Source organism: Amblyomma maculatum, chromosome 2 (genome assembly GCF_055883805.1).
Source record: "Amblyomma maculatum isolate TAMU_Amacu chromosome 2, ASM5588380v1, whole genome shotgun sequence".
NCBI classification, from domain to species: domain Eukaryota; kingdom Metazoa; phylum Arthropoda; class Arachnida; order Ixodida; family Ixodidae; genus Amblyomma; species Amblyomma maculatum.
This window is the reverse complement of record NC_139345.1, coordinates 28,804,235-28,830,079: the sequence shown is the minus strand read 5'-3', so window position 1 is coordinate 28,830,079 and position 25,845 is coordinate 28,804,235. Positions and strand designations below refer to the sequence as shown.

Below are 25,845 nucleotides of genomic sequence, written 5' to 3'. Positions count from 1 at the left end.
GTTTTATTCTGTGACAAGTACAAGTATTACATGAGCACGTGGAAGCGTCGAGCGCTTGAGGGCAAAGCACGTATGCATAGTGCGGTGCCGTTGGCCCTTTAGGTCGGGACGGGAAAGCGTTTGACATTGACGCGTTCTACGAATAACTTCCACACAATTCAATGGAAGAAATTATGGCACTTATTTTTGTTTACTAGATATTCGATTCGATAATAAATAATCATATTCGATTCGTTTTTGAAAAGCTTGGTTTTCGCAGACACCTATTCGAGGTGCGCGCGCGAGAAGAATAGTTGCAGACAATGTGAATTATATTGCCTATTATACCACATTTTTCGGTTTGTAAGACGCATCCTTCATATTTAGAGGCTTTCAACAACAACAAAACAAATTGGTGTACAAGACACGAGCCCTTGTATAAGACGCACCTCGATTTATTCAGGTTAGGACAATAGGACATGACTCGATCATCGCGTGCTATGTGCCTGAAATAAAATTTGTTATGTGCGCCTGAAATTCTAAAAAAATAAATAAATAAGAGGCAACACTTATGCGCGAATAAACACGCGCTCAGTGAGAGCAGAAACAATTTACTCAAAGCCGCTTAAGGCTTGCTCTTGGTACGCGGATGCCGATTTCTCGCGACATCCCTCAGGCGTCCTCTTTTGTAAATCTTAACTGGAAAAGAGAGTCGGCCCGATGTGGCTTGTCTTGGAAGCGTGGAAAGGGCGAGGAGCACGGACGTCGCAACCTTTTGGCATTTTGCCAGCGAGACGGCTGCACAATTCTAGAACATTTTACGACTGTAAATATTGTACTCGCAGGCGTCGCTACCGTTACCGCTTCAGGATGAAGTTCGCCCATGAATATTGCTCAAAACGAAAAAGAAAATGATCATAAGAGCACCGTTGCATAGGACGCCCTACCGAAAAATTTGTAAAGAAACCGCGTCTTATACACCGAAAAATATGGTAATCTCATTATGCTTGCACTTAAGAGCATCGCAGTCTGCGCTTGTATTTTCCTACAGTAAGTGTAGTTCTCAAATAGCCCCATGCCTATGAAGGAACCATTAGCATTTGTCTTGAGCATTGCACAGAATAGATCTGGCCGCTCTACGCTCTCCTCTAGTGTACCAAATGAATTACTGACTCCCATCTGGTGTACTAAATGAATCAGTTGCAGTCACTAAAATCGGTACCTTTACCTGCTGCTGATGTATACCTCGCCAAGTGTGCGTGTAAGAAGAGTAGCTGAAATGGCTGCTAGAGGGTCGCTCACCGGGCATTGAGATCGGGAGCCTGGCCGAAGACGGCCGCAGTTGAGCAGGGCAGCAGAGCGAGTTCCCGGCTTCGAGGATCTCGTCCTACTGCAACAAATGCGACGCCGGAGTGACGCCAACCGATCGGCTCGCCGCCTGCCGATAAGGAAATGATCCGATTGACGCGGCCTCTGCTCTTTAGCCAGCGCCCAACGGTGCCGCTCGTACGTGACCTGTAACAATACAGAAGGCGATTACGAGAGCACTGATACAGGTTGGCTCGGACACGGGAATCTACAGAGCTGGTCGGCCAATCTGAATGAATACGGAGTTCGAAGACCACAACGTGCTTTAATTCCAAGGCTGATTTGCATATATAATTCGGTCACCTAACTTCAGTTGTTCGTAATCCCCTATTACACGGACCGCAGTCCCTGTCGTTTGCGGTGTGCCGTAAACGTTTACGCAACATACTCATGCAAAGACGCTTCTAGTGCGCATTATCACGGCCGCTCGATGGAAGCGCACTAGTGCGCTTCCATCGAGTGGCCGTGGCATTATAGTTAAGGCGTTTTCTCCGTCATTAGACGCCTAGCTGTGCCAACAGCCACTTATTATGATTTCGCTAAGCAACAGAACACGTTACATGTCGCGGGGTCACGATGGCACGTGCATCATTAAGCAACCCAGCAGCGTCAATTTCCTGGTAGCAAAATCATAGCAGCTAGAGGAATTAGGTACACTGCAAACAACGTCCGTCTTCCATAATTCGAATATTACACCGTCACGCTGAAAGTATAACGTTGAGAGGCTGGAAGCATGCAGAGCGGGTCAGCTCTGTATTCAAATTGAAATCAAGAACAAACGTGCATGCACAGGACATGTAACGCGAAGGCGAGATAAGTGACGTTAAGCGTGACAGGTTGACTTCCATGAGAAGGCACTGCCATATTTCTAACCGTTCTTGTGGCGCCGTCATGCGACCAAACTGCACTGCTTGAAATTTTTTTACGAATGATATTTATTATCTCAGGGCGTCAGAGGTTTATGCAATTGAGGACGATGCAATTATTAAATAATGGAAAGAGGTTTGCTCATTTTATGAAGTCCAGTAGTGAGAGATGATGTGGCTCCTTCGTCAAAACAAAACAAAAAATTGGCTGCGGTCTAGTTCTGGTTAAACCGAGTTGAATTGCGTTAGCAATACCTCCATGGCTGCTCTTATGGTTTAGCATGTAGTGTACCTCATGGTGTAGTTATAAATGTTAAAGCGGGGCTTTATATGTGGGCTGGCAGGAGCTGCCAACTTGGGTCCCTCGTTTCACATGGGACGGTTATGTCAGAATCAGCCTGCCAGGAACCTGACATTCACGTTACCCCCACAGGCCACTAAGGCACGTTCATACGGCTTGGCCAAAGCCGCATTCGGCTCGGCTGCTGCTCAAGGTCAAACGTGGCCCTTCCCGGGACTACGCGACGGGCTGAACCCTGGCGCAGTATTGCTAGCGCAATAATATATGCAGCAAGATTTCTGGTTGAAAGGCGCGATCGTTGTACGATCGTTGTAAAAATAAAATCGCCTGCCACCTCTGCGTTGCAGACGACGCCTCATGCTGCGAATGCTTCAGGCAAAGCAATTCAGCAGCACTTGGGTCACTTGACAGCATGCTTGACTTTGATGTCGAATGTGTTCACAGTAAACAAAATTTATTGCTACGTTCTAGGAACTTGCTTTAAATCATCATCGGGAAAGACAGCACAACAATAAATAGCGGTGAATTTTGACAGATTTCTCTTGACTTCATGGGCCGAGTGCATGGATAGCGTCATACTCGTTCTGTTTTTCTCCGCACCTTCAGCTCAGCGAAACGTCGCTCCACGCGTGTTCTGTTCTAATGTTTGCCGCAATCTCGAATGGTGGTGCAAATGTTCATAAAATGATGCTGATTTTTTTGGTATCAAGGCTCGGCTTCCCTTACTTCACTCAGTCACGGTGGGTCATGGCTTCTTGTGCCACATTCTCGTCGAAAACAGATATAAGAAGCGCTGAACAGACAAAAGCGACGCGAATACCCTCTGACTCGCTCCTTCACAAAACAAAAAGAAGAAGAAGAAGAAGATGAAAAGTAAAGTTTACTCTTGACGCAGTAAGCATACGAATCGAGAGAGAAAAAAAATAAAAAACGCCACATATTCATAACCACGTCGTTTACTCATGGCTTTTTTTTTTTTTTCAGTTCAGCACTCGTTAATCCAACGCGGCTTTATATGCAAATAAGCTAGACTTAGGTTTATGTGGTTTAATGTTCCTAAACAATTCAGGCTATGAGAGACACCGTAGTGGAGGACTCCGGAAATTTCTACCACCTGGGGTTCTTTAACGTGCATTGACATCGCACATGCTTTTTGCCTCAGTTTCGCGGCCGGGAAGAAGCATCTCGTCTGCGATGAACGTCGTGCCACCGGCAATTTTTGTTGGCACCGCCTTAGCACGCTCTCTCATTCGTTTTACGTAGACTGCATAGAATGACCGATTGCATACAAGAAAATTCTCGCGCTTGCTCAAAAAAAAAAAAAAAAAAAAAAAAAAGCCCCAGCTTAGGCAAAGAGACCGCGAGCGACAACACGGAACGATACAGCTACACAAGCGCCACGCTATATATACCGCACGGTTTTTCCGACTGTGCACTTCACAGTCAAGCAGAAGAAAAAAAAAAATTGAGGACGCTTGAGCTTGACCTTTAAGTGTTAAACGCAATAACGTCCGTTTAATCCCAATGTCTTGAATACAATGGATGGGTAGAAGGCCTTGAATCGGGTAGGGTGCCCCGATGCCTTCGCCTCCGCCATCGAGGCACCCAGAACAGGGCGGCGGTTTGCGTCATCTGTTGCGGCAGCTCCGTACGATCGAAAGAATCGCAGGTAAGCAAACCGCGAATGTTGTTTGCTACTCGCTTAACTATTCTTGGTGTCTTTCTAATGACGCACCTAAACATTAGCTGACAGTCACAAGGCACTGCATACATCAGGTCCATCTTTATTCGTAGAGAAGCAATGTCGTTGTTGTTCAACACATTTATTATTCCGCTACGTAGTTCTGTGGAGGAGTGGTTGCGGGCTCGGCTGGCACTGCAAAGGAACGTATTCTACTCCGCGGGTTTCCGCAAAACTTTTATTGTTTCCCGGACTTTCTTCTTATTATCGCGCTACAACCACAACGCCGACACCGGCTGTTTTGCGACACGAGGCCCTCAAAGCTAGCGCGTTAAAACAAAGAAGCGCACCCGAACGTTTCCCGAAGTGTGCGTTTCGTTCCGGTAGAGCTCGGCGATATGCACATGATTTCATGCGATCGAAATCGATCTAATGCTTGTAATACACAGTGCGCCTCGTGAGATACAGAGCAGTCCTGTATCCATTAGAACGCCCTCGCATTGTGTGATCATTTTATTAGAATGCATTTAAAGACAGTTTACCGATTGTTTTTTGTTGCAGATTTTGAGCAAAACTGGTCAAAATCGCAGAGTGCTTTATTAGAACTGTCACCTTAATCTACAGCTCGAAGACACTGTCGTTCAAATGTCTATGAGTCATACAGATTACAGGGGTGCATCCAAGTCTGCTTACGTGCAGAAATGTGAAAGCACTTGGAGTTTTGTGTCTAGTTTCGTTATTTCTTTGCTTAGTAACGTTGTTTAGCTGGCATTTTTATCGACGAAATTCGGACGAAGTCAAATTTTGGGTGCCAATAGAATAAATCTTGGGGGTGGCCCGTCGAATTTGGAAGTAAGCAATGAGTTGGCCATGCTCATATTAGATTAGACACCTAGTTTTGGTCAAATTCGGACGAATTCAAGTTTTAGGGGGTCATGGGGACAAATTTCTGTGGTGGCCAATATAAATTTGGTGGTCACTACTCAACTGGCCACACTCGAATTATGTTGACAATAATTTTGTTCAGATTCTGACCATGTCGCGTTTTTAGAACTAGGGGTGGGGTGGCAGATTTTGTGAGTGGTACACTAAAGTTTGCAGGTTACCCCTGAATTGACCATAAACAAATTAGATTCCACATCACATTTGGCAAAATTACCTGGTTATTTGTGCGGACACACTCAGTTTACAGCTTAATTTATAAATGTCGCAGTTAATTAATTATGCCTACTATTTCCATTTGTCTTTATCAAGTGTTATATTAATTACTCATCTACTTGATGATTGACGTTTCGTGCGGACACTTTTGATGATGCTCTGACCAAGCCACCAATGAACCAAGAATGCTTTCACATTAAATGTAGCGGAGCGGGAAGACGCTTCTTGCCGCGTGCACTGTTTGTATCGGCATAAGAATGAGTGCAGTCATGGGGAGGGGCACTGGGGTGCAGCAAGGATGGGGACTAACTTCCAACAGCTGAAACGTGAACATGCGTTTTCCGACCGTGAGGACGTTGGGTGTCTTTGGCTCTGGCTTACCCCACTATCAAAATGCCATTTCTGAGTGGCTATTGCACCCTAATAACTTTGATAAAGTTACTAAATCAGTGCAAATGCATGTTATGTCCCTTCACACATTGAATCATCCATTACCTTTGGTGACGGACGATTCTTCAAAAGAAATACTCATGGGGGCCAATCATTAAAGGCCTTCTGCAGTAGATGAGACTCATGGGAAGGGGTATCAAGCAATAAGCAGACTGTTTTTTCGCGCAGTTATGCAGTAAAAGTGTGTTTTTAGCCCTTTGACACATCTTGAACAAATAATTTCAATGTATAACGTTGTGATCAGTTCGCAGAGGGTCGAAAAGTGTGTACGTCAGCATCCCTGCCGATTATAGCATGATCAAGAGCTTTGACTAGACGGCACCAGACCAGCAGGATACAGATGCGCAATGAGCAGAAAAAAATGCCTCTGTGAATTATAAATATCCAACGAGCGCCGAACAATAACCTAGGCAAAAACGCAACATAAATCAAGTCCCACAAAAATACCAGCAGCCAAGTTTTCGTCAGCGCCGCAGCAAAGCCGATAATTGAGTGTGTTTTCCACAGAACAATATAAGGAGAAAAAGGCAGTATATAAATAGAGAGTGAAACTTTCCAAAGAATACGTCGTCCGTCAGGGTTTCAACACCCCTGAGGAAAGCAAAGGTCCCTCTGAGGACGCATTTAAGAGGAAGACGGGAGCGAATGTTTAGAGAAAAGAAAAGGAACAAAGAAAGATAAAAGGCGCGACTCTATCAAGCGATTTTTCAAACTTAAAGGATTTCCGCGCGAATAAGACTGGGACCAAAGATAAGCAGACAAGCGATACTGATGGGCGATGACTTCCAATAGCTGAAAAGTGAACGTGAACAACAGGAGTTTTTTAACCGTGCGGACGTTGGCTTGCTGAAGGTTCGTTCATAGGTTTGGCTTGAAAAAATGCACATTGAAATAATGTTCTTGTAGCAGCTATAAAGATGGCGTGAGGTGGCAGAAAAGATATAAAATAAGCATTCCTGCAGTAAGCATGCACTACTAAAGACGGCGGGCAGGATCTGCCTCGTTCACTTTTTTAACAACTAGTACGACTTGTTATCAAGCACAGTTTTTTGGTATAGCTTCAGGAGTGACACGAGCGCCGCACTATACGACTGAGAAGCGGACCATATAGCCTACATACTTTTGGCAAAGGCTGCGCATTCCTTCTGTATATAATCTGCTAAATGCCAATGCAAAAACGAAGTCCTGCTCGCGGCTACTAAGCCCCGCGATAATAGAACTGAAGAGGCAATATTAAAAACATTGTTTACGTGACAAGACTTGCAACGAAAACAAAGCAATATAAAGTAGTAAACAGCTAACAGATAAAGAAAGCGCCACCCTGTACGTGTCAAGAAAATTCAAGTTTGACGTTCATCAGCGCATTTTCTTTGGTATTGAGCTCTGTGTTGTAATAAAAAAAGAGCTGGTAAGTGCGTTATATAAACACACAAATATGAAAATGTGCAACATAAATTCGTAAATCCGAAAATCCTAGCGGTAGGTAGCAACTTTAACGATTCAAAAAAGAACCAAGTGAGGGGGGGGGGGGGGGGGGGGTAAAGGGAAGTGAGGGAGCAGGACGACGATGGGCCCTCAGGCCGCTCTAGATGGCCGGGCACTTTTGAGCTTCGGCGACCCCTCGGGCCCAACTCACTGTCAGAAGCTGTACCTCCGGCAGCGAGCTGCGCAGAGCAGCCTCCCATCGCTCCTGATGTCTTGGCCCTTGCCACGGAGGCTTGGGTTTGTTCGGGCAGTTCAGCGTAACCATCGAGACAAAGCAGCATTCGAAGCGAACAGTATAATAAGGGCTGGTCGGTGCAGAGCCTGAGAATACATCCAGAGCCACAACAGATGTCCCTAAAATGATACCCGTGTGCAGGAAAAAAAAAAGTGATTTAAGAAAAGAACGAACAAAAAGTCCCATGCCAAACTAAAACGCACACAGGATCGCACTTTGTAAGATGACGGAAATGTATATAAGCAAAACCTTTCACTTTCGGGGGAGAGCACAAGACGCTGAGTGAAAAGAGGAGTGGATACTCGCCGCGATGTTGAGACATTGAGACAGGTAGGAGCAGTATAACACCCAGCAACAACCGCGGAGGACGCTGTCGCGATACAAAACGGGTGCACACTCACTCGTATGGGAGGCCTTAAGAGCGGAGTCGCGTACACTTCACGAACACGCTGCCGAGACAGTCAGAATGGGAGACCTACTGTGACATGATCACGTAGATATGTGAAAACTAAAAAAGAAAAAGACGCGCTGCAGGGTTGAACCCAGTATGCGAAATAAACCTCATCTGAGTGCCAGAAGCATTACTAAAGGTCTTTGCATTTTCTGCCTATTGTCCTCTGAGCAGAAGCGCGCTTGTAGAGAGGCAAAAGTGAAGCAGCCAAAACAAATTTCATGCTTTTATTCCGACGTTGGCAAGCTTGGACGGGAAACGCTCGCGGAGTCTAATCGTCACGCAGCCGTTACCTGCGTGGTGGCGCCTGTCTTTTGCAGTTCATGCGGGGTTCTGCCGACAGGTTTCATTTGTTCAGCGTGGTCGCTTTTCCAATGGCTTTTTAGCACACTCGTTAATAGTGGCAGGCTTGCTCAGTTTATGGCGAAGTCGTTGCGCAGCTGTGTCGGTTTCGGCGTTGTGCCGTGTGGCCAATACTCGTTCGTCTACGCCGTGAATGTTAGTATATTACTTGTCGGAGAACTCTTTTTCTTGGGAAAAGAGCAGTTCCTGAGTCAACGGTCTTGCCCTTTTATTTCCGTGGGGAACAACCATGTTAACTTGGTGTTTAGACGGAATTGGAGATGAAGAATCTCCTTATAGGGCCGTTCGTTTGTGGAAAAACTGTATTATAATATTGTTATGTCATTCCCCTGTGTCCATGTACTCCTTTTCTAGTCCCGCTTCACGTAGTTAGTGTTTATCATCGTGTGGATGTCTAGTGTGGATGTTCATTTGGTGTGTAAGCGATTAATTGTACATATATGCAAATGAACTTTTTCTAAACGCATGCTGAACCGAGGAACAATACGGAATGCAGCGAAAGCACAACCTCTCGAAACGTGTACTGATAGACTTTGCAGCCGCGTGGGGACGCGCGCGCCCATAGCGGACTACTTTGCCGTTTAAAAATCTTGAATGAGGCACCTAAAGGCTTCCATTGTCTATTTATAGTACACAGTATAACAAAACGTTCAGCTGAAATGGTGATGCGTGAGATGGGGTGGAATTACGATTCGCTATGAGTCGAAATCAATTATAAGTATCCTTGTAAATGGCTGGAATCTATAAATGGCATCTAAATGTGACATTAATGCGATGATGCAATTTGGGTAACAAATATATAATATAAAATTTAAATGGAAGATAGCTAGCGCTTTGGCACGATCAAGAGGGAGAAAAGTTGCTTTCCACCGTGCTTGGTAACGGCGCATCTTGTCGGTGCCATGATACCCCTTTAAATTATGTTGCCCCGAATAAAAGAAATCAAAACCTTATATAATGATTAATATCCAGGTTGTATGCGCATAATGCATGCTGCCATCAAATGGTAAAATGGAACTATCCTCTAATAGATGTGCAAGATGGAATGATATGTGATGCTCATAAATTTTCCAAATTGAGTGCGATGGTGCATTTCGTAAAACGGGAAGGTTAAAAAATAACCGCAGTTGAAAGCGGACCACTACACGCAGCTCGCATTCCGGTGGCTGTTCTCCCAAAAGTAATTGTGCTTAAGAAGCGCGCGTCCAATTCGTAATCTTGAATTCGTTACGACGTAAAACCGTTTTTGTGATGACAATCCTTCTATTCTATATTTGGGTCATCCAGATGCAATTCATTATTTCGTCCGCGGTTCTATGAGAGCTGCCATGTGTACATCAGTGCTCGTTGTTTTTTTTTTTTTAATTTATAATTATGTTACGGAATTTTAATTTTACACGCATCGTTCGCAGTTGCGTTTGGCCTCAAACTCGCTCAGTGCGATACCAACATGGCTTGGACTCCAAGAAAAGTGCACGCTGCAACCACGGATCACAAGTTGTTGAAGTTGTTGAATTACATATAGTAGAAGCTGAATTTTATTTCTCTTGAACAGATTGTAGTACTTGTAGAAATTCTAGAATTGATGTAAATTATCCTTTTTTATTGTATACATTACTTATTGTTTCTAGTGCCATTCGTTCAGCTCAACATAGTACGCCGATCCTTTTGGATTAATGGCACTGGCATGATCAGCTGAATCTTTCAGCACAACACGGTCATGTATTTGGAGACATCTGTGTAAAAAGCTACAAAATTGCATTACTTTTCTTCAATTCCTAGACATTCCACCTGAATCCTTGTCAACAATGCAACCTTCTTATTGTATTTGGCCAATGCAAAATTATATTGGAACCACGTTTTTATTCACGGTGCAGCGTCATTTTTGTATGAAAACAGTTGGTTTAAAGAGAGATCCAATTTCTAGGAATCTGTTACGTGGTTTACCCTGATTCCTATGGTCGATATATAGCTTGGCTTATTCCGAAAAATGTGGTCATTATTTAATTTCAAAGATAGGTTTACATGAGTATTTATACAACAAAAATATTTTTTTTTGGTGCGTATGTGAGTGTCCAGGATCTTTCGCGAGAACAGGGATGGTTTTTGGTATTCCACCTACAGGTTTTGAATGGGCAACGTCTGTGAAAGCAACCCTTAAGCTGGGATAAACAGCTAGGGTCTAGAGCATTCAATGTGGACTATCGAGCTGAACCATATACAATACATCCATGACCATACTTGAGCGGATTAGCGATCGTCAAAGCCAAAGTCAGCAAACTTTGCGCCCCATGCTTTGGGGCAAAAAAGAAAAGAAAATAATACTTGTGGCTTTCTTTCTGTGGATGGAGCTTCACTTCCTTTACGTGCGGAGTTCAAATGTCAGCTTTGGTGAAAGAGCAAAACAAGGAGCTTTTGCTCTTTTTTCGCAGGGATGAGTTTCCCGTTTATGTTAAGAGATAGTTTCAAAAGCAGACGAATTTTTTCCCGAAGAGAACCAAAGTCGTTTTGTTTAGTCTACTTTGTAAGGCGATTAATAGTTGTTTGTACATGTTTTTCACATATAACAAAGTTGCCTGGCATGAAGAGCATTTGCAAGTCGCGCGCGTATACAGTGAGTACTGCACGCTAGGCGGGATTATGTTAGTTGCTGAATTTATTTTGAAAGAAAATAGCACGACAAATAATACATTTTCTTGGACAACTGCATTTTCATGAACGAACATGTCAGAAAGAGTGTTTCATAATCTAACTTAATCTAACATAATCTAAGTGTTTCATAAGTACAAAACTAAAGACTTCAACACAGTGCAGCATGTTCCAATGCACCATGTAGTTCTACCGTTCGCAAAGTCCTGGAGGATATCGTACCTCCAGGTTGCGTCACGTGCTTTTTCTAGATGATAAAATACAGAAAGGCAGTACAGGCTACATTTGCATTGGCCTCCTGCATGTGTTCGTCTTTCGAGACGCAACAACCCGCGTTGCCATATTGGAAAGTGGTTATGACACTAGAACCGCGCCGAAATGTTCCCGGATTTCCCCAGAATCTAAAATTGCCGCAAAATAGATTAAAATGGCAGAGAATCAGCCATCAGCACACACTCAAATTATTAAAATATAACGATGTCTTTTAGCATCTCACTATCACTTCGTGCATCACAGATGTCTTACCAGACCCTCAGTAAAACGCCGGTGATAATCTCACACAGCTCATCTGCCTGGAGATAACAGTCATCGAATTTGTATAACGCCATCTAAAAGTTTCAGCAACACCTTGTTTCCGTAATTTGTCTTCAAACACGTTCCCACTCCACCACATGTGTTTGATACTGGGCGCGAAAGACAGGCCAGTGCATACAGAAGGCAATTTGACATTTCACCCATGACGTTTTCACACTTCAAAACTGCGAACCAGAATGTTGTAGAATCATCTGGATGTTTGCCATCCAAGATGGCCTCCTCACTCCACAAACACATAGCAATGATCCTATACTGCACTTTAATGACGTCCATGTTTTCTTCAATTTGATGGCGAAGTAGAAGTTGCAAAATAAAAAAAAATCTTGCAGTTTGAGACAAGACTTGTGCAGGATGTAGTCAACTCATGCCGTGAAAATTCGCTTTATCTGCCATGAAGACGGTTTCCACTTCCCTTAGCAAGACAGCGAGAAAGTCTTATCAGCATTTCTTCAACGCTTGCACGGTAGCTTCACGGAGATTTGGCCGTCATTCCCAAAGAATGCCTACGACATTACTTGATGAAAATTCTCGACTTAATTGTTCAATGAAGCAAGTTAGGTTTTTGAACATTTCGTGTGGATGAATGTTTACGGAATGGAAGTTGTAAACCTTTGTTTAAGACCTTCAGATTTTGAGCAGTCATGTTTACGGTGACAAATCTGTAAAATATATAGAGGCACAGCGCATACATAGGGTTATCATTATAAGTTATCATGAAAAAACAAGTTATGCATTGGTAAAGGCTTGACGCATTTGCGGCGCTCCTGCATTGTGAATCCGGCAGCGTTTCTTTCGCTTCTCTATACTGGTGGCAGGAATGACTGACGCATTCTTATAACAAGAAGAGGAAGGTTAGGGCATGCGGTTTCTTTGCTTCTACAAAACTGCGCCAGTTCAGACCCTGAACAAGGAGTTCACACCGTGTGCCTTTCACAGTGCCGGCAAGGCGCCGCCACTGCATGGTCTAGCCCGAGCACCGAAGAGGCAACTCTAGCACCGCAGATGCTTTAGCCATATAGGCTATTCTTCACTTCCACCCAGGCTATGTCAAGGCAAGCAGTAACCAATAGCAGAGAGGCGACAGCGTGGTGCGAATCTTGAAACGAATTCGTAAACATCTGTGTCGGTGTAACCGGTGTGAAAGTCGAAACTTGCAATTAAGCAGCCTTTCTGTTCAGTAATTCACGGCAAGGGCGCGTGCAGGAAAGGGGGATCGACGTCGGGAGAGAACTCGGATGCCGTCGCTCGGGAGGGATGCAGTAAAACACTTCAAGCCTAATATTCCAGACGCCTAGCGCACCACGGCCATATTCGCGCTTCTTCAAAATTTGCATGTACTCGAGATTGGGGAGCCCGGCCCGGACCACTCGAGAAATATATATCCTGAACAGTGACAGGCGCGCGGGCCGGATATGGACTTTCGTGCCGGCGGCCTAAAGCCAGCTACAGCTCTAATGCACGTGCCGGTCCCGTCAGGCATAGGTAGGCAATCTGAGCAAACAATCACTGGCTTCGCTCCCATGAGCAACAACGAAATAAGCAATCTGAGCAAACAATCACTTGCTTCGCTTCCATGGAGCAACAACCAAAGGACATCGGAGGCTACAGGTACACGCATCGCATGCCTTATCGCAAGATACCAATAACTCGCAAGCAATAGCTTGCGCTTCATGGTGACTGCTCTCAAGTGAGGCAGCCGGTCTCCGCGCGTCAAAGGAAACTATAAACGCTGTTTCACAAGTCATCGCAGGACTAAGAGAGATAAAGGTGTTCTGAAGCAGTCATGATTGCGCGCACTACTCCATGATAGTGCTCATATGCTGCTTTCCTGCTGTCGGCGACTGGAGCGTGGGAGTATTGTCATGTGATTACCCCATGTCCCCCTGAGATCTCTCAGTCCCGCGATAGCTTGTGAAACGGAGTATAGATACCAATCGATTTCGATTGTTTGGGAAGTCAATTATTTGTGAATGAAAATTAACGTTTTATATGAAGAATGGGAACCTTTGTTGGTTTCTTTCTTCTCAGAAGCTGCCCCAGAACCATGCTGACTGTCAAATGGGTGCTGTGTGAAAACGCTGAAGCTCAGACTTGGCGAGCAAAAAAAAAAAAAAAAAAAAAAAAAAAGTAAAAGGACTTGGTTTTGCTTGAACCGAACGTGACGGGCTGTGTCAGCAATTAGAACGAAATGTGCAAAATGGAGGGTGCGGTCACACTTGGCCTAAATGAAAGGGCAGCCTAGTGACGAACCGGTAATGCGAAGGTCCGCGCCTCCCATTGACTGACTCACCGAGATAGAGAGTCCTCTGATACGTCAGTAAACAAAGTTAGAACATTCAGCTAACAGTTACTCCTTGACTGCCCCGAAGCGGTGGCTCAGAGGTTAGATCACTCGACTGTTGAATCCAAGGGCATGGGATCGAACCCCGGCCGTGACAGCCGCTTTTCGATAGAGGCGTAAAGCAAGTGCTTGTTTGTTGTGCGACCTCAGTGCACGACGAAATTTCTGGAACACTCCACTACTTCGTCTCTCATGGTCTGAGTCACTTTGGGACGTTAAACCCTATAAACCAAATAAAACCCGTCACACCATGATCGTGCGTGACAAGCATATTTTCTCAGATTCCCTAACCAGTTTTGGTCTTCGCACATTATATCCAAAACTAATTATTCAACTTTTTAAAAGTAATAGCCGGAAATTTCACCTTTTCTCCTCAAACCGGTTCTTTCGTTAATATTGGAGTATACTGTACAGGAGGTGTAACGAATTCAAAGCCATCATATGACAGTTTGTCGCGTCCCTGGTTGCCATATCCAGCGGCAGGTCAAGAACGAAGGGGTGGACGTTACAGCCTCGTGCTGTACACATAAATTTTAACAACCTATCAGCACGTGACTATTGAAATTATGTATAAGTACTACAAAAAAAAAAAAAACATTTCCAGAAGATTTCGGGCCAGGTTTTGAAGAATTCTTGCAAATCAGAGATGAATATATAATCTAGACGTATACATATCGATTACCCGTTAGTATTCTAGAAACCGTAAAATATTTTGGAGCATCTGTCCTCCGTATTTGTGTGGATATGTTTTCCGTGTTCGACGCCGCTTTCTGGATACGTCTCATCGATTAGCGAGAATGCTGTTGTTTCGAAATGGGAGCGACCTATATAACGCGGTTCATAGCACTCGCAGCATGTTTGCGGTAAATGTGCCGAAGTCTGCGGACTGTGTTGTACACAATCCCTTCAATTTGGAATTGTTGAAACGCTGTCACGATTGGGCCACCAGTGACACAGATAAGATACAAGAGCACCACTTCCGGATGGCCACGTTTTTCGTGTTCAGAGTTAAAAAGGTGCGCGGTGATGCAGTTCAGTCGCTGTTTGCGTGCTCCGGTTACTTCCTGCTCCTCCTGCACGAGGTATGCCGTACTGCTGTTTGTATAGACTGTATATAGTGACGGCACAGTGTGAATTTATTTCTGCATGTTAACCACAAACATGGCATGAATGGTGGGAGCCCAATTTCTGCACCAGGATATAAAAACAGCCAAATGACACCTCTGCACACTAGTTCGGCTAATCACTTTCTTTATCAGCGCAGAGGAACAGGAAGCGAAAGAACAAGGCAGAAGACCGACACGCGTTTTGCCTTGTTCGAAAGACCGACAGAAGAAACACGGCAAGGACATTACTCGAGTGCAGCTTGTAAAGGAAAATATTAATATTGCTTGAAAATCAGTCAATACAAAATCGCGAAAAACCACCCCAAAACAGTAAGTGGCTCGCTAATAGGAAGGCGAAAGGATCGAAGGCCCTTTTCAAGGTTAAGGCACGCAATAACATATGTACAAAACCTGCCTGAAGTGGTCGATGACGTTTAAGAGGCTGCAATGGAAAGACGGCACAAGTTCCGAAAACAACAGTGCACCCCTGGTGGCAGCAATTCACTCTCTTGGTCTGAAGAGACAAGCAGACGCGGGGCGCTGCGCTCAGTCAACACACCTGTTTTGTGCGGCCGGCCCGAAGTCTCGCCAAAGTGGAACGCTCGAGGACGCCCGCCGGGCACGCGCTGACGTCGCGCGCAGCTTCCGCCGGCCGTGTCTCGCTGCACAAGCCGTCACTGCTCACTTTCTTGCACACCGTGAAGCCCTGGACGGAACCGCCGAAGCACGCGCGTCGTCACCGGATACGCTGACGTCGCGGCATTCCAGCAGCTCCGAACTGCTTTCGAGAAGGGCAACCCTGCTTGGTATATCAGCTTTACGCACTTTACTCGCTCCTACAGTTCCACTGACTTTACGCGCGAACCGCGCGAATGTGTTGCAGCGCTTCTGGCGGCGTCACAGGTAAACCGGTTTCATTCGCGGAAAACCCACGTCGGTCTCGGGAGCAAAATAATGCACACGTGTGTGCACCCTTTCTTGCGACCAGCCGCGGCAACGCTCGGATGTTGCACGCGCGCACCCTAAACAATGATACGCGTACTCTCCGATGCTCACGCGGTTCTCCTTTTCCTAGGTTTGTCCAAAGAAAGTGTGAAATGTATGATTGCTGCTTTCCGGGGAAGATTCACTATTCATATTGCACTGTCCGCGCAAAGATCGCTAAATAGTGGACGCCGAAGGCTCTTCTAATGTTTCGTCAGCAACACCTCCTGCACAGGCACGTGCACCTGACATTGTGCACATGCTCGGGAGTTTTGTTCTAAGAAGCGTTGATGTCGGCGAATTATCTTCCTCCCTTCTTGAATGACATTGTGCGTGCTGTAATACATAGTATGTGCGGTCGTGCGCGGCAGTTCACAACGAGGTTCTTATGTGATCTCTATCGAAAATTAAAAGTCTCCCAAGTTCTCCCTTTTGTTTTCACCTTTCCACGTGTCCCGCTTGCGTTGTCCGCTAACAGAGAAGGTGCCGGGCTACAGCCATCTTGAATAGGCAAACCAGTGTTTAGCTTTTTGATAGAGGTACGTCACTCATCTCCACTGGCTGCGGACCGGCGGCCGACGCTAAATTCTTTGCAGCAACCCTTTAATTTCTGGCGCATTAATAAAATATTAGTGTTTTTCAGCCCACTATGTACTGCCATAATGGTTTATGCTGCGACACGGAAAATGAAATATCATTGGTAATATTTCTTGCACAACAGAACCGTAAACCTTTTTCACCAGCATGTATCCGCGATTTCAAGGCATACTTAACACGTTGGGGCCGACTATTGTCTTTACTTGTGCCGCGTTAAGGCTTTTCCCGAGGTTATCAGCAATTCGCACAACTCTGCGGGCCGGCGAGGAAAGCCCCATAGATATCGACGGAGATGCACAGTGAACGAACTGTGTTTTGAAGCACGTTGCATTATATGCGATAAATGAGCTGCTGGAAAATCAATACACGTGATGAAGATGACCAGACTGTTTCATTCGTTCTACCGGTTCTAAATTCTGCCAAAAAATGGCTAACCATTGGAATGCGCTTTCGCTTCCCGAACTTTCGAATAGGAGGTTCATCTTACACGTGCACTGCGTAGCTGGCAAAATCTTTTTTTTTTTTTTTTCCGATATCAGATTCTGCCACCGTGTGCTGGCTTGAGCTCGTATGACGATGTGGCCTCAAAGTCCAAGGCCCACGTAGTCAGCCGCAAAATGTGCAGTGACTCATGAGCGCGGCTTTCTGACTATCCTGTTATCTTTTGCGCAGTTTGTGCGCACTGGGAATTTTTGTGAGGGTTTAATTTTATGCACGAGGTACGCGTTCATAGAGCCACAAAAAAACAAAATTCAGCTGCATTTGAACATCCTTATAGCGAAAGCGGCCTACCGAACAAAGAACTGCCCCTTTCTGTGCGCTCCTCTGTATTACGTACGATCTGTATGCGAGCGCTGCGCATAGTAAACGGAAAGCAGCGCAGATGGCACGGAAAAGTTCGACAAGTGGATTTGTCTTTGTCTGGGCAGCGCGATCATCACTGGCGGGGGTTTAAATACGCTTTTGCTTCCGAATAAGAAAAGCCAGGGAGGGGACAGAGAGGATATGAAAGGAGAAAGAAGTAGGGCGAAGATGTGACAATGTTTTGCCAAAAAGTAAAGTTGTCACTCACTGCTAATTACTATGATTCTAAAGTATGATGCTTCGAAGAAAAATTGGGGAATAATTACTCACTGCATTCACTTCAGCGCAGCCATGTGGCTACAAGGAAAAGCTCCACAGCTTTCTCAAAAGCTTCGCTGTTGCATTGGTCCAGGGATTGAGTTCACGGACAGTTGTTTGCCGTAATGCAAGCAGCAATTCCAGCATGGTTTGTATTCATAATAGCCACACCCTAGGTAAAGATCTTGAGGTTGCTTACAGGACAGTCTAAGCTAGAAACTGGAAGTAAATTTGATGTACGTTACTGATTCGAACCTAGGCCGACAATTCTTTTTAAAGGTCACGCATACGAAACTCTTAGGTCGGATTATAGATTCGAAGATTTATAAGTGTAATACACAATTCACGATAACAACTCATTAAATTTTAGTAAATGCAGTAGATAAGCCTACGGACAGCTGTAATTATACAAGGAATACGTCAAAAAGAACCTGGAAAGCAAGCAGCCAGCCTTGAAATTTCCCTAAAGGAGAATTGTCATTTGCTTCTCACTCTGGAAACGCCGCAGGAATTGTGTGATTTAGGCAAAGCTGCAGCATTCTGCTATGTTTGATAATGTTGTACGCTAACGGATGACAGCAATCAAAGAAAGCGGAAAGTATTTACATTTGTGAATAAAGTACACATACTCGTGTTGTGAAAGCATGGAACTTAGCTGCAGAGGTTATGCGTGCACTATCAAGCAAGCTTCAGTAAAAAAGACACCAGTAAAACACTCGTCCCCAGTGCCTTCATGTTTTTCATCTTTTAACCTTCATACACATTAGGCTGTTCTCAGCTCCTGACACGTATTGAGGCGAAGTTAATTTTTTTTTTTTACCCGAAAAGAAATAAAGCCATTTCAGCAACGAAATAAGCGGTATTTTCTCTAAAGATGTTCTAAAAAAAATGCACTGACTACTTTTGATTATTTCAACCCTAAAATAAGTGATTAGCAGTGCAGATATTGTTACCAATCGTACGATTTTAACCGTGAAATTCACGCTGATATTTCAGCAGGCTAAGACCATGCACGGCAAACCCACTAAATTTTTTTTATATGTGTAACAAATGGTATCAACATATAATAATAATCCCCGAATTTCACATTTCCTTTCTGCTCTGAAAGCCATTTACCCCTAAAAAATGTTATTTTTACTGCTCACAAAAAGAAAAAAAAAAAAAACTTAAGAGCTTCCTCAGAGTCGCAATTTTCTGCCTTTAGGTTAAATGAGGGATTGAGCGTGGTGGTACATGGGACAAAGCAGAAAAGACATGAACAGAGGGAACATCTCGATCCCTATGTTTTTGAGCTGCCGTCTTTCAAACATTCAGGTTATTTATGCGGCCGATCATAATGTGTCAGGTGGTTTGGTAAGTATGAGCTGGGCGTTATTAGCCCCCTCAAGGGTGAAGCGGAAGTTTATAGCGATGGTAGTAGCGCCACCTGAAAGCCTTCGCTTATTCCCCAAAGCGGGTGAGAACTCCTTCTGAATTCGGACACCAAAGCGAGCACTAATGACAGCTGCGCGCCCATCGCGGCCGGTGGCAGGTATCCGGGATACATCTTGGCCAGCGCCTTCTAGACACAGAAAAAGGCTCTGCACTTGTCATGTGGCCTCGCTGCACCTTGCCCGGGTAACTATAATATGCCATGCATTTAGGGCAAAAGGCCCAAGGACGGACCTCTTGGTGGACGCCTCTTTATTTTTCATTTGGTCTGAACTAATGGCATAGCCATGAAAGGTGCGGCGACCTCACAGGACGAGTGTAAGCGACTCTTCTTCTAGAAGGTTCTGGCTTGATCCGAAGGATGTGGCATGAAGAGCCCATCGCAAACTGGTCACCATTTTCGACTTGGGCAAACGCTCACCGTCAAAATCGCACCCGTATCTCAGCCAGCTTAAGGTGGGTTCACACTCAAGACCACTAGCCTCCGGGGACCATTACTGACAAGGCGCCATGTATCGTCCCACTAGCGCTCCGCGAATTTCGCGCCTGGCCCACGATGTGGCTGAACGTACATGACAAAATATCTCGGCTAGACGGCGCTACGTCTCGAAAGAGGAAGAATATCGTATAGCGTCATGGTTCCGTTTGCTTGCCTCACGGCCGTCCCCGCAAGTACGTCAGCATACTCGCAAGCACGGAAGCGGGCAGCCGGTGCAGCAGCAGCGGTTGGTGATCTCGCCGTCCATCGCGGCAAAATACGCGCCAAAATCCGAGCACTATACCCGTTTTTGTCGCATCCTCGTGTTGACGGCGGCCTTGAATCTTTGCACCGTGTTTGGCCTTGAAAGGTCGTTCTCCCCAGAGGCGACTGATCCTCCTGTAGTGTGCTTGGCATCGACACAAGGCGTGTGCCAATTCGGCTGCCTCCGCCTTTCTGGACAATCTAGACCTCAGCTACAGCAACGGTTACCAACGGAATATTTTCTAATGGGGATAGTAATGAGTTTGCAATAAAGCTAATAAAGAATATGTTTATAGCCCGCAAAACAGTGCATCATTGATGGCGTAGTATACAGTGATTGAATCGCTGCAGCAGAGTTTTAGACTTTTCGCACTGTTGTCATCCGCGGTGTATTGTACTCAGTTGTCATGAGATGGTGAACGAAAGATAGAAAGAAAGAATAATCATAATTTTCAGAAAACAGCTGACATCTTTATGTAATCGGAATAATTGCAAGCTATTTGTGGCAGGCTGGAGAGAAAACTCAGCTGAAGAATAGTTGTTGGACAAGACGTCGTCCCCAAGATAGTGTCAGGAAACCAGACTGCCTGCAAAGCAAAGTAAAAGAAGTCACAATTAAGGTTGCCGCCGCATTAATATGAGATGAAAAAGTCCTCTTTTGACAGAAAAGATATTATTTGTTAGAAAAGCATTAGAATTGATTTTCAAATGCTAGCGGGTCAAGTCTTCCGTGTTACAAAGTTTTCCAGCTACAGCAGGACCTGACCAGCATATGTCAGTTAACAAAATGCGAGCATTTTAAACTTTGACTCAAAAATTGCTTTAGTCCAGCAATTAAGGAGCAGATGTGCTATTGTCAAGGTGCCTGGGCCTACATCACGTTTATTTCGCTTTTTGTCTGAAATATTTATTTAAATATTTATAAATATTACGTCGCTTTTCTCTTGGCTCCTTTTTTCATTGTATAGTGAGAAAAAAAGAATGAATGAATGAATGAATGAATGAATGAATGAATGAATGAATGAATGAATGAATGAATGAATGAATGAATGAATGAAAATAAGTAAGTTATCGACGGTAAAAAATAAAACCTTAAAATTTAACATAACTGACGTATTGATAGGTGGTAATCAGTGAGAAAAAAAAAGGGTAGAAATTGCAGAGGATGTTTAGCACCATAATGTTTAGCTGACATTTGACCGATGGTTACACAGCCTGTAAGAAGCAAATGCATATCTTTGTTCTGCGAAGTCAGCGCGACCATGGAACATTTCACAGTTTACAGTGCACGTCCTGCACAGGACCATGTGGGTAGCCCCAGAAAAACGTTCCCGGGTTCCAGAGCTTCAGTGTCTGGTCCAATGAGCATGCACTAAACGCGCTCCGTTTGAGGTGTGACGTATGCTTCTGCTTACCGGCAACGCATGCAGTCATGAAGGAGGCCACTGAGCCAGCACACATGGCTCGCAGCATGAGTTCGCTCACATCGTCTATGCGCGCGGGACAAAGCACGGCCCAGCCTGCCACTATGGTTCCGAGCGATCCGAGGCCCGCGGAGCCGCACAGCGCGTAAGTAGCGATGAGGACTGACCGCGGCTGTAAAGATAAAAAGCACAATTTAGATGCGGCAGCTATGCAATGTGTGTCCCGCAAAATCATATCGTCGGCGTCGTCTGCGCTTTCTTGAAACGCATGCTGCGACTCTCTCTCGCCAATATTGGGAATCGTTCGGTAACAGGCTGGACAACATGAGCCTGCCCCAGACTTGAAACCTGTTCCGCCGTCTCATTGATTCGATTCAATCTAAGACAAACCTGAGACACAACCTCGTCAAACTTATGCACACATCTGCGGCCTCCCCGCAGGAACTCCTTTAGGAGGTTCGTGATCTCTACTTTCCCGCATATCCCTCCGCAGAGCACCCCGACTATAAAGGTTCACCTAATGATCTCCTCGACCAACCCATTACAGAGGCGGAAGTCAAGGTAGAATTTCAGCGCATCAACACGTCCTCAGCTACCGGCCTCGATGGAGTGCATAACAAGACACTCCGCAACCTTTATTACCCTTCCATCACAACTCTAACCAACTATTTAAGTGAATGCTGGCTGAGCGGCGCTCTCTCACCTCAATGGAAGGACTCCAAGGTAGTCTTCATCTCCAAATCCGGAAAATCTCTTCACCTCACTAACCTGCGTCCTATTTCCCTTACATCCTGTGTGGGCAAGCTCATGGAGCACAGTGGCTTGTTGGGCGAGTTGGTTGGACATTATATGTTGTCCAGACCCGGCTCAGCCGGTCTCTGGAGAACAGCAACCTCATGCCTTTCTGCAAGTTTGGTTTCCGCCCGGGCTTGTCCACTCAGGACGTCTTTCTACAATTCGGCCATCACATTCTTGACTCCTCTACAGGCGACACCGAGGCTATTCTCGGTGTCGACCTAACCAAAGCATTTGACATTACCTACTAAGCCATCCTAGAAGGCCTCCGTGCCCTTGACGTATGCCCGCGAATGCACAATTACATCCGCGACTTCCTTTCCGAACGTACAACCACACTCACCCTGGGCGACCACCAGCTTTCCGTTGTCTCACTTGGAGCGCTGGGGACGCCTCAGGGTGCTGTTTTGTCTACAATCCTCTTCAATATAGCCCTTCTACAACTCCCCCACCAGTTCGCCCATGTCCCCGACATACATTTCAGCCTATACGCAGACGACATCACTTTCTGGGCTAACCGAGGCAGTGATGACGACATGGAACACAACTTACAATCGGCCGTTAACATAATCGACTCGTACGTTCGCGCACGCGGCTTAGCCTGCCCCCTTCCAAATCAGAATTCTTCCTCTACCGCCCCAGGCGCACGACCCCGTCAAACCACCAATCTCACTCACGCTAGGTAATCACCCTATTCCCCAAGTCTCCAAGATTCGCATCTTGGGCCTCATCCTTCACTTCCACGGCGGACACGGGGACACCATCCAAGCTCTCCAGGCCCAAACCCAGCAAGCCACTTGTCTCATCTGGCGCGTGGCGAATCGGCGCGCGGGTCTGCGAGAACGGAACTCACTTCGCCTCACACAAGCCTATCATCACGAGCCGCACGGCGTACGCATTCCCTTACCACCCTTTAGAGCAAAAGAATCTGGAGCCCGCATCAACGCGCTCCTAAGGAGCCGGTCCTCCGTCTACCCCCCAGCACCTCTACTACTCGGTTCTCAACCTCTTTACACACAACACATTTGAGGAGTTGGCAGAAGCCACCCTAACAACACAGGCTGCACAGCTGACTCGAATGTCTGGTATCTCGGCAGGCCGCACTATGCTCTCTGCTAGGCATAACCCCAATCATCCATCCTACCCAGGGGGTCCCGCTACCTCTAGAGCTACGTTCCCGTCTCATCATCCTCCTTATCCCCAAGCGCATGCACCCCGAGCACGACGGGGAACTCAGGATAGCCTGCGTTAAAGCCCTGCACAAGGAGTACGGCAACAGTTCCGCTGTAGCCTACGTGGACGTAACAGAGTGCTCGTCGGGCTCACGCATGGTACTGACCGTCGCTAACAATCAGGCCCGATTACTCGTATCGGTCTCTATCACCACAGACTCCTCCGCAATGGCAGAGGAGGCAGCCATTCGCGCTCGCTCTCATCTCCCCCCTCTGCTACCAAAATTCTCTCCGACTCAAAATCAACACTATCGAATTTCGCCAATGGCCAAGAGTCCCAAGCGCTGGTCTACTCTGCTACAAGACCCGCTGAGGCAGGTAAGGACGTACTTGTAGCGAGCGGGCCATCTTCGCCAGGTGCAGGTAGGCGACGAAATGGTTAGTCAGGAGGCCCGTGCCGATGAGCTGTCCCACGCTGGCGCTGTCCTCCCACGACACGCCCATCATTAGAGCCAATGGTGCGAACACCACGCCGAAGATATCCTGCGAGTGCATCTTTTTTGGTAGTGAGCGGCGATACTCAACAGTTTTGCTACTTCGCAATGGCTGGGGACGCTGCACTGCATGCTGACCGCACGTTGGTCTAACGAAATTCTAGCTCAGCGCAAGTGCAGTGCCCATGGAAGCCTCGGGTTATGGCAAAAAAAAAAAAAGAAATGCGCTCATGAAATTTCGGAATAACATCAGCAATCTAATAAGCCCTGTATACTGTTCTGATCACTGTTTCTTACTGTTATCCCTGTAACTTTGTATGTTCACTTCTCTCTATTGAAGGTGAACAAGGAATTTTTAAAGAACTTGGAGCCCGATACGACCGGGAGCGCTGCAGCGGTGTTTGCCTGTACTTAGGCGGCGCTAGGGGTCGAGTACATATCGAGAGAGAGTTCTCAACAGAAGCACATGACCAAGAGGGACATTATCCTGCGTGAAGTAATCAAAAGTATGAATGTCCGGGAACTAAGGGAATCGCCTCTTATGGAGAGAGCCAGCTTGTGCGTATATAGTTCGCGTCGAAGGAAATTTTAAAGTGTGTTTTATCATGTCCATCTCGATTTGTTTGTTGCTTTGGCGCATATATATAAGAAGCAGATTAAGACACGCACATGGCTGGTCAAAATGCCACAGGGTCCACTATAGGAAGCAGACCTGTGACTCTCTTACGATACTTTCTTCGTGCTTGGTCCCTTCTCCATTCAGCTAAGACTACTACTGCATAACAGTTCAGCGCAGAGTTTTCGCCTATCCTTTGCACGCAGGCAATACTATTAAGTGCATACACTGAGAGCCTTATACGAACATGTACCAGTGTCTGTTAGGATTGCCTTCTCATTGACAGCGCACTGGCCCGCCAAACATCTCGTGTGAAGGTATGTACCTTGAAAGAGAACGGCGGAATGCCGACGTCAGTCAGTATTGTCAAGAAGAGGTGGTTCGCCAAGGTCACGAAGGCCAGGAAGGCGACGATATTGGCCACGATGCTTCCGAACATCAGTAGCGTCATCATGATGCCTCGTGACACCGCTTCCAGAATGCACCGATCGCACCTGTTTTAGTGTGACGCGCATCACACTTGCTGTGTGTGCGGTACGTAAGATATGGCACATCTACCAGAGTTCGTATGCTCGCCTACTAAAGGTCGAGTCCCCGTTGCGTCTATTCAAGGGGCCTATACTTAAGCTGAAACTACCACAAATGAAAAAGTGGCTATCATTCCAACCTGCTCCCACTAACTTTACTTTATTATTTTTTTTTTTTTGTGGGACAAATAATCTTACATGGCTCTTCGTGTCTCCTTTCTATGTGCTGAATATACGCAGATTTTCAAAGATCGCGCACGCGCTACAGCAGGAATAACAAAACGCCGCATTCAGCTCGCCACTGTTGCAGCAATTCCTTGAAGGGAGCTGATGCTCCCCATCTATGCGGCTGCCGCTGTCGGATTGAACACGCGTCCTTGGGTTTAGTACAACGAGCTCCGCAATCGCTGACACTGCGGCGGGGCGAATCTCATTCGCCCTAACCATGCTAACTCCTTCGTCGTGTGTGTGTGTGTGTGTGTGTGTGTGTGTGTGTGTGTGTGTGTGTGTGTGTGTGTGTGTGTGTGTGTGTGTGTGTGTGTGTGTGTGTGTGTGTGTGTGTGTGTGTGTGTGTGTGTGTGTGTGTGTGTGTGTGTGTGTGTGTGTGTGTGTGTGTGCGTGCGTGCGTGCGTGCGTGCGTGCGTGCGTGCGTGCGTGCGTGCGTGCGTGCGTGCGTGCGTGCGTGCGTGCGTGCGTGTGTGTGTGTGTGTGTGTGTGTGTGTGTGTGTGTGTGTGTGTGTGTGTGTGTGTGTGTGTGTGTGTGTGTGTGTGTGTGTGTGTGTGTGTGTGTGTGTGTGTGTGTGTGTGTGTGTGTGTGTGTGTGTGTGTGTGTGTGTGTGTGTGTGTGTGTGTGTGTTACACAGTGAACGCTAGAGTGCGGTATTTGAATTAACTTACTCGTTTACTTGAATACC

At 46.0% G+C, this 25,845-nt stretch overlaps 1 protein-coding gene and 1 long non-coding RNA gene across 4 annotated transcripts in view; both read right to left on the bottom strand.

Annotated features, from left to right (window-relative positions):
- Window positions 1-15,891, bottom strand: part of LOC146198226 (uncharacterized) — a 46,342-nt gene extending 30,451 nt beyond the window's left edge. Inside the window, exons 1-2 of one of the 3 annotated variants that reach the window (XM_084593623.1) lie at window positions 15,587-15,891; window positions 1,282-1,494 (exon numbers count right to left, since the gene is read on the bottom strand). In XM_084593623.1, the coding sequence (XP_084449749.1) occupies window positions 1,282-1,288 (7 nt within the window). In that variant the 5' untranslated portion in view covers window positions 1,289-1,494; window positions 15,587-15,891. The remainder of the gene's footprint in view (window positions 1-1,281; window positions 1,495-15,586) is intronic. The other 2 variants (XM_084593624.1, XM_084593625.1) reach the window with 2 other exon arrangements.
- A 4,195-nt stretch (window positions 15,892-20,086) lies between these two features.
- LOC146198225 (uncharacterized) lies at window positions 20,087-23,054 on the bottom strand. The gene is made up of 3 exons (XR_014704717.1): window positions 22,031-23,054; window positions 21,319-21,499; window positions 20,087-20,490 (listed from the first exon to the last, which is right to left on the bottom strand). It is a non-coding gene; the product is annotated as an uncharacterized LOC146198225 (long non-coding RNA).
- Window positions 23,055-25,845: the final 2,791 nt, after the last annotated feature.